Source organism: Hypanus sabinus, chromosome 11, assembly GCF_030144855.1.
Source record: "Hypanus sabinus isolate sHypSab1 chromosome 11, sHypSab1.hap1, whole genome shotgun sequence".
Taxonomy (NCBI): Eukaryota; Metazoa; Chordata; class Chondrichthyes; order Myliobatiformes; family Dasyatidae; genus Hypanus; species Hypanus sabinus.
The window spans coordinates 14,463,035-14,472,277 of record NC_082716.1 but is presented as its reverse complement, the minus strand read 5'-3'; the positions used below and the strand labels follow the sequence as shown (position 1 = coordinate 14,472,277).

The 9,243-nt window shown below is 40.1% G+C and overlaps 1 protein-coding gene across 2 annotated transcripts; it reads left to right on the top strand.

Annotated features, from left to right (window-relative positions):
- Positions 1–1,494: 1,494 nt before the first annotated feature.
- On the top strand, positions 1,495–8,475 carry LOC132401539 (calcium-activated chloride channel regulator 1-like). 2 transcript variants are annotated; one of them, XM_059983560.1, is made up of 4 exons: positions 1,495–1,965; positions 3,260–3,366; positions 4,051–4,272; positions 7,550–8,475. In XM_059983560.1, the coding sequence occupies exons 1-4, from the start codon at positions 1,959–1,961 to the stop codon at positions 7,628–7,630; spliced, it is 417 nt and encodes a 138-aa protein (XP_059839543.1). In that variant the 5' UTR covers positions 1,495–1,958; the 3' UTR covers positions 7,631–8,475. The 2 variants fall into 2 exon arrangements, 1 of the variants encoding a protein (XP_059839543.1); XR_009514604.1 differs by lacking the exon at positions 7,550–8,475 and having other exon boundaries at positions 1,497–1,710; positions 1,788–1,965; positions 4,051–4,246.
- Positions 8,476–9,243: the final 768 nt, after the last annotated feature.

Genomic DNA, 9,243 nt, shown 5'->3' with positions numbered 1-9,243 from the left:
TTTTCTGTGCTCAAATTTCCAACTCATCTTTACCCTGCTCTGTCCTTTGAGAAACTTCCTCATTGACCACAATTCCAACAATTTTTATATCTTCTTCAAATTTGCTAATTAGCTCACCTACGGTATATCTTCAACTAGATCATATCACAAATAACACAGATCCCAGCACTGATTCATGTAGAACACCACTAGTTACTGACTTCAATTCTGAGAAACATTAGAAGTATTAAGGACGTTGCTCACTTCCTCTGTTTCCATGCATAAAATCCTTCTATTGTAATTGAATTATCCCACCTTTCCTAGTTACCCTCTTGGCTCCTAAAATACGTGTGTTTAGTCTGACTTGTTTGAGATATTTCATGATCACTTTCAGCACTCCGAATTCCTCGTATTAGTTCTTTCTTGTTTCCGTAGCCAGCACAAGCTGGCCAAGTTAACACAATTTTATTTCTCAGTTCTGAGAATGGCTACAACACCATAGTTTCGTATACTAATCCAGGTTCTAAATTCATCTAACCTACTTGTTATTCTCCTTGCATTAAAATAAACATCCTTAGACTGTCTCCCCACCCTGTTATTAACAATCTGCCTGTAATTGCTATTAATCCCAGTTCAATGAACCTCAACCTTCATCTCATTTATTCCAGCTGCCAATTTATTGCTTTCATTCCCATGTTCCTTTCAGTCCAGTTTAAAACCTTCTTAGTAGTATTATCAAACCCCTCCCCCACCCCACCCCACAAGGATATTGAAGCCCTCAGATTTGTCTACACAATACTCTCCACCTGCCTAGAAGGTCTTAACATTAAATTCTCCAAGATATTACTGTATTGTAGTTTTTCAATTAGCTCGACCTTATTAGTAGTTTTAAGCCAAAATGTCTTGTTCAATATTTTCACCTCTTTAACCCTGTAGCTTTAAATTTCCAGGTAGATAAATTCTGTGATGCTGAGACGCACAATGCCGAAGCACCCAACATGCAGAACGAAATGTGTAATTACGAGAGCATCTGGGACGTGATGAACAAGTCAGAAGACTTCAGAAACATTTCATCACCCCACACTGGTTCAGTCAATCCAAATTTCATACTTTTACAGGCCAAGTACCGAGTCGTTTGCTTAGTCCTTGATGTCTCAGGAAGCATGGGTTCGGTAAGGTTATTTATAATAGTCTATTACTATTTTGGGCTGAATTCCCTACCCTTGTGTGAGTTTCAGCAAGAACATGTCAAAGGTTGGCTGTTCTAATGACTCATCAAACTCCTCTCCACCACCGACAAGCTATGGATGTGGAGTGAGGTGATGGGTTTTCAGCTTGCACAAGTGTCTGTGGATTGAGCAACAATGAAGGAAAAATTAGACCCCATTGAGCAATGCAGGCTGCTTGGAAAAACCTAAATTTGCATTATTTTTTAAATTCCTTAAAATATGGAGTTTAAGATAAACAGGCTTTGCTGGACTTTGAATTTTCTTTTTCTGATATACAGGAGGATCGCATTGTCAGGCTCCAACAAGCAGCTGAGATATTCCTACTGCAGATTGCTGAAACAGGATCACAAGTTGGAATTGTCACTTTTAACCATGATGCAAGCATTAAAATACAGTTAAAAAGGATTGATAATGATACCATAAGGGAGCATCTTGTACAGCTGTTACCAACATCAGCTAGTGGGGGAACGAGAATCTGTGCTGGGTTAGGGCTGGATTTCAGGTAAGCCTAGAATGTTGGGCCTTTTCTACTAACTTCAAGTGTTGCATTTTTTCCATGTTGGCTTCTGATTGTTGCAGGTACTTCATGGTGATGACAATGCTACAAAGGGTGATGAAATTATTTTACTGACAGATGGAACAGATAATCAAATAAGCACCTGCTTCCCAGAAGCGGAAGGAAGTGGAGCTGTAATCCACACCATTGTACTAGGACCATCTGCAGCTGAAGAATTAGAGCAGCTTTCAACCATGACAGGTAACTCGTGCTGAAAAATCTGCAATTACGTACCTGGAAACCAGGAATGCAAACATTTCACATGTTTATTTTAGGGGATTCCCCTTACTATTTGTTTTGATGCTATTAAAAGGTTTATGTTAAATAGCCAGCATAAAGTAAACAATTAACAAAGGAACCTCAAGTGAAAACATTAAAGTTGGAGTCCATACAAAGTGTGGAGCTGGTGGGACTTACTTTTTCCTGATTTTATTCCTGATCCTAACCCAGTTCAGCAATGGTAAGAAGGAAGTTGGCAACCTTCTATGATTCATTTGTGCATAAGTCAAATCACACAGATTTTTGTAAAGGTACAATGAAAGGATTACTCAGCTCACACAAATTAGTGGAATTATATAACAAAGCATATAAAACACAGAAATTAATATTTTAATTCACAAGTTAATGTATCCATATATTTGCCCCATCTGCTTAACTGACCACCTTTACCAGCTACTCAAGTCCTTCTGATTGTTGTCCCAAATCTTAGCATGTGTTGCTTTTCATGAGGTGGCTATTGGTAGTGAAACCACATTAGCTGTGCACCCATAAGTGCTCTCAACTGAATAGCTTCATTGCACTTCCAGTTCAGACTCCATATTTTCATATATCTCCATGCAACAAAGCAGGAGGCCATTTTGGCCCATCAGATCAATGTTGGTTCATAGAGCAATCCCATTTATGCACAGATTTCACTGTAGATCCAAGAGTTCCCAACCTGGGTCTCATGGACCCCTCAGTTAACTGTAAGGCACCATGGCATAAAAAATGTTGTAAACTTCTGCTATAAGTGATTCTCCCCACATTGTATTCAATTCTTCCCAAAATCAGCCATTCACCTAAATACAAAGAGCAATTTATAATGTCTAATTAATCTACTGATCTGCATAATAAGGAGGAAACCACAGTATATGGAGGAACTCATGTAGTCACAAGGAGAACATGCAGGCTCCACACAGAGAGCACCATAAGACTGGAATAAACTGAGGTAATTGAAGATATTGTGTTATAATATATATCGCCTCATATTCCACTGAAAGGTACTTCAGTCTTAAGAGGCTGACTCAGGTATTCATTTGTCAGTTTTGACCCAATATTTCTTACTTCTTCGTATTTAATTTGTACTAAAATTTCTGAAAGCCAGGACTGAAGTGTTGAACTGTTTCAGTCCTAATTTAACGGATCTGGTTACAATTCACGATGCTTATTTGTTAATTAGCATAGATCATTGTTATTACCCACGTTGATCCTAAAATTTGTCATTGTAATTTTGCAGGGGGCTTACAGTTTGCAGCAACTGATAACCTGGATACAAGTGGATTAATTGATTCTTTCACTGGATTGACATCAGGAAATGGTGACAGCAGCCAACAGGCCATCCAGGTTGGATTATCTATTAGTAAAGTCCTAGCTAGATTCCAATATTGTAGAAATGAATGCAACAAGCCAAATCACCTCACCACTCCTATTTCCAGGTCCTCATGTTTTAAACTTGGTCACTTCTGGAGTCACTGACCTCCATCTCAGCTGCTCCTAGAGTCCTTGGCCTACCCCTTAACTGCCCATGAGGCTTGCCATCTTCACTTCCAATCTCATGCCCAGACTCATGCCCTACAGAAAAACTCATGAACCCAGGCCAATCATATGCCTGAATTGAACCAAAGATCTGTGTTACATCTGGGAATGTGCCTTAAGGTTAAGTTACTTAATGTGATAATGGCATGATTTCAAGGTTTAAAATAATACTAAATTGCTTATGAAGATCAAAATGTTGCAGATCTTGAAAATTTAAGCTAAGGGGAGAAAATACTTTAAACACTTAGCAGGGCCTGAAACGTTAACTTGATCCTTACTCCTCAAATGCTGGCTGACCTATTAACTGTTACCAGTATTTTCCTGTTTTATTATTAATTTTTTTTTGCTATTTTATCTATCTTTTCTGCAACTCAACCAGTTTTTGAAGTTCATCAAATTATTTAGGTGGGAACATTTCAGAGAACTACAATGCAATTATTCTCATCCTTTAAAAATTGCTTTTTGGTAAAATATGATATTGTTTGCTTCCAGCTTGAAAATCTAGGAAGAAACATTGGCAATGACACTTGGCTAAATGGCACTGTTGTTATCGATGAGGCTATTGGCAATGACACATCTTTTGTCATCACCTGGGAGACACAGACTCCTTATATTCTTCTCCATGATCCCAGTGGAAAGAGTCACAATAACAGTGACTTTAAGATAGATGAGATTGTGCACACAGCTCGACTACAGATTTATGGCACGGCACAGGTATGTTCTAAAATGCTTATTAGAATTGAAGAGAAATATTAAAACTATTTCACTTTTTTCTTGAGGCTGAATAACTTGCAGGGTATTTCCAGTATTTTTCCTTTTGCTTCAGTCATCTGCTTTCTGTTCTACTGTCTAAAAGCTGAACTTCCTTTCTTCTGGTGTTATGTATCCCTAGGGTTCATATTTTCTGTGGACAATCACTTTAAAATGTTAGTAGAATGAGGCTGGCTTTTGGACACTGACCCCCCTGTGAACTGGTGCTGCTAATGAGAGAGAGATGAAGAACAGAGGGGGAGGCAGAGTCATGCAACACAGATGGGAGAGAGAGAGACAAGGATTAAATTGGATGATTTAGTATTATGGCTTCTTCGCTAATTGTTGACTTTAATGCCAAGGACATTTGGCCCGTTTGTGTGGTTCTCTGCTGACACAGCAGAGTGATGCCAGGTGCCTGCTGAGACAGGAGGGAGTAACCAGTTTGATGGACATGGACAGGATCAATTGATGGATGGCTGATACCTTATCAGGGGAGATAAAAGACGGGTCTGCTGAGACACTGGCAGACACAACACAAGACAATGCAAGAGAGTTGTGCACCCACAAGAAGGTAGGGGCTTGGAGGACTGAATCAGGAGATCGGTCATAAAAGCTGACAGTGTGATGGCAGGACTGGTGGGGACTTGTTTGTGTGTCCACTCATGCCAGAGTGACGAGTCCACCACGGAAGAACGGTCTAGCCGAGAACAGAGGGTCATATCCGAATGACCACATCAGTACAATGAAACAAGAAGACAATGGAATGTTTGCCTGCTGCAGCTGCTTACATCTCGCTCACTCTCTCTCTCTCTTTCTCACTCTCTCTCTCCAACGTTACACTAGCAACTACTTCGACCTAAGCTAAACTGAACTGAACTAAACTGAACTGAACTTTCATCATCTCCTAAGACTATTCATTTACCCCTAAACTTTGGAAGAGCTTGGTTTTTGATTCCTTTTACCACACTTCTGTATATATACTTATACATATATATTTGCTAACCTGTAATATATACATATTTGCATTTTATTTTGTACTGTATTACTTAGTTTGCTAATAAACTTTATTAGTTATTAGTAATTACAGACTCCAACGTGTATTCCATTTCTGCTGTTTTGGTAATCCAGTTACGGGGTACGTCACAAATTGGGGGCTCATCTGGGATTTGATTAACAAATTGGGGGCTGGTGAATTGTTCGGAGTAAAAATTCCCGTATCTGATCTGGTTGTGTGGAAAACCATAAAGGAAACCAACTGAGATGGAGATTGACAAATTTTTAAGGGAATCAACTTCAGAGGCATTATGGGATGCCAGAAAGTTGGAATTGTTGAATATTGTGGAACAGTTGAAACTTGTGAGGGTGAAACTGGCAATGAGGAAGTCGAAGGTATAGAGAGCCATAGTTGACCACTATGTATCTGAGGGGGTGTTTTCCGAAGAGGAGCTGGAAATGTTTCCCGAGAGTAAACCTAACGGGTTTGAGCTCCAGCTTCAGATGGAAAGACTACAGATGGAGGAGGGGGAGAGGAAATGGGAACATGAGTTCCAGATAAGGAAGCTGGAGGCAGAGAGGGAAAGAGAAAAGGCTGAATGGCAGAGAGAAGAAAGGGAGGAAGAAAAGAATATTGCAGCTGGGAGGTCCAGTGTTTGACATTGATGATGTATATAGCTTGAAAGGGCTGGTTGTAATTGATGAATTTAATAAGTGTGTCCCGATTATGAAAAGGCGTTCCGAGATGAAAAGGATGCCGCTACTTTAAGGGAGTCTGCTGCGTTAGCAGACAAGGTTGTTTTAACTGGTAAGTTTGAGTTTACTCCAGATAGGAGTATCCCAGAGAGTAACTGTGAGGATCAGGGGAACATGGAATTTGAAACTGGGACTGGTATTGAAGGCCTAGAAGAGGCAGCTGTCCCATTTGCCTGCGTTCAGGTTGTTGAGGTACCTGTGAATTCATAGGGTACTGAACCTTGTGGTGAAACACAGTTAAGGTCTAAGGTTTCTGACTTGGTTGAAAAGGAATGCAATTCTTTTGGGTCAGATGGACTTGGTTCAGTGAGTAAGGGGTTAACCCTGGCACCAGTGGAAAGTGAGGATTCTCAGTCACTTGTGTTAGAAGGTGTTCTAAACGTTGGTGATGAGATGAAAACTAGTGAAGTGAATTTAATGGACAATAGTGAGGAAGGAGCTGTGTCTGGATTTTTAAATAAAGAACTGGAGAAGTTTGGACTGGTTTCATGACCTTTGACCCTGCTTGCAGAACAATGGTCTGTTGAAGAATGTGTCAGCTTGTTAAACTCTGTTTTAGAAGTTGAAAGTAAACCACTCCAAGGTCAGAGAACAGTTGTTCAAGATGACAATGTAGGAAAAAAAATTGTTTTGGTTTTGAGAGGCCACCTGTCTGCGTTACTATGGGAACGAATCGAAGTAAAAGTCGAAGAAACAGATTAGATAGTTTATTTGGGAATTTCCAGAATGTAAACGTGGTTTTCATAAGTTTAGAGATGGTGTTGAGCTTGGTAAACATTATTGGCAGCTATCCAGGGTGAAATTAAGTCAGCAGAATGACTAACGAGCAAGCTCATGGCTGGCAACCCGTGCACATATACTGGCACAGTTAGCAGAGATAGGAGTTTAATTTATGGAAGTTTGTCAGAGACTTTTCTACCTTTCATGTTACAGCAGGATTTGGAGAGTAAGGGGGATAAAAAAAGGCTTGTCTTTGTCAAAGGTTGAATTTATAGCAGAGCAAGGTAAAGATTCTAAAATTACTGTGTTAAAGGAGACAGCTCCTTTATAGGAGGTTTGGAGAGGGTCAGCAGGATATTACCTGAAAGATGGGGTATTGATGAGGAGGTGGAGACTACCTACTGAGTTTGCAGATGAGGATTGGGCAACTGAACATCAAGTGATGGTCCCGAAAGTTTACAGCGCTGAAATTTTAAACGTGGCTTATAATATGTCCTTATGTGGACAATTTGAAGTGGAAAAGACAGTAAATGGAAGTGAGAAGGAATTCTACTGGCCTAATTTAAGGAAGGCTATTGTGAACTTATGCAGGGCTTGTCATACCTGTCAGAGTGTAGAAAAACCTAATCCAGTACCTAGCAGTACCATTTAGGCCGATACCTGTTCTTGGTGAACCGTCTTCCAGGGTCACAGTGGATTGTGTGGGCCCATTGCCAAAGACTGCAGCTAGCTACGAGTATCTGTTAACCATCATGTGTGCTGTGTCTAGGTTCCATGGAATGGTGCCCTTCTGGAACATCAAGACCAAGACTGTGGTAAAAGCACTTTCTACACTGGTAGGTGTACCTAAAGGAAGCTAATTTGTCCAGGGTAGTAACTTTATATCAAGAACATTCCAGGGGATAGTGAAAGAGTTGAGAGCTAAGCATATTGTATCACCTTTGACCTTACTGAGAGAGCAATGGTCAGACCAGAATGAAAATATGATTAAGGGTTATTATGACTCCTACCCTGCAGCAGTGAGTACTGTTATGATGATGGAGGAGATTGTCATGTCTACTACTGGATTACCAATTCATTTTACTGAACACCCTGTAGTTTTCACAAGACTCAGAAAGTCTGATGTTTTGGAAAATACTGATGGAAAAATTCAACATTCGCAGTCAAAGCAGCAAAAACAACTGAAGAGCTTAATTGACAAGTATAAACGTTTATTCCCTGATATTCTAAGGCTGTGCAATGCATGATCTCATTGTAAATTCAGTCCAGGCTATTAAGCAGCATCCCTACAGAGTGACCTTGGAGGAAAGCAAGCTGGTAGAAAAACTGTTTAAATGGCTGTCTGAGGCAAATCTCACAGTGAACCTCACCAAAAGTGAGCTCGGCCATGCCACGGTCACATACCTGGGGTATGTGGTAGGACCGGGGCAGCTGGCTCCTGTGCAGGCTAAAGTACAGGCTATTTCTGAAGTTCCCTTCCCGACTGATAAGAGGGTAGGGTACTATTGGAAGTTTTGTAAGAACTTTGCAGATATTGCCCTCCTTCTTACTAAGCTCTTGCAAAAGAGTAAGAAATTTGTGTGGAGTGACACCTGTCAACAAGCTTTCGAGAGTCTGAAAACTATACTGTGTCACCACCCTGTGTTAAAAGCACCTGACTTTTCAAAACCCTTCTCCCTAGCAACAGATGCTAGCGACGAAGCTGCAGGGACAGTGTTGCTGCAGAAAGGCTGGGATAAAATTGAACACCCAGTTGCTTATTTCTCTAGGAAGTTCATTGTGCACCAGAGAAATTATTCCACTGTAGATAAAGAATTACTGTCACTTATTCTGGCATTACAGCATTTTTAGGTTTACACTTGTCCAGCACAGAAGCCATTGATAGTTTATACTGATCACAACCCATTGGTAGTTTTGACTAACATGAAGAATAAAAATAGTCAGTTATTAAGTTGGAGTCTGTTATTGCAAGAATTTGATGTGAAGATAAAACATATAAAAGGAACTGACAATGTAATTGCTGATTGTTTATCTAGGTGTTAGTTTTAAAAATCCTATATATTACTCTGTCGACTAATAACTATCTGTACACCATATTAGACTCTGTAATGTGCATGCATGGTTTAATTTTTACACACTGTAAAAATTCCTAAAAATCGGGGGGGGGGGGGTGTTATATACCCCTGGGGTTCATATTTTCTGTGTACAATCACTTTAAAATGTCAGAAGAATGAGGCTGGCTTTTGGACACTGACCTCCCTGTGAACTGGTACTGCTAATGAGAGAGAGATGAAGAACAGAGGGGGAGGGAGAGTTATGCAACACAGATGGGAGAGAGAGAGAGACAAGGATTAAAATGAATGATTTAGTATTATGGCTTCTTCGCTAATTGTTGACTTTAACACCAAGGACATTTGGCCTGTTTGTGTGGTTATCTGCTGACACAGCAGAGTGATGCCAGTT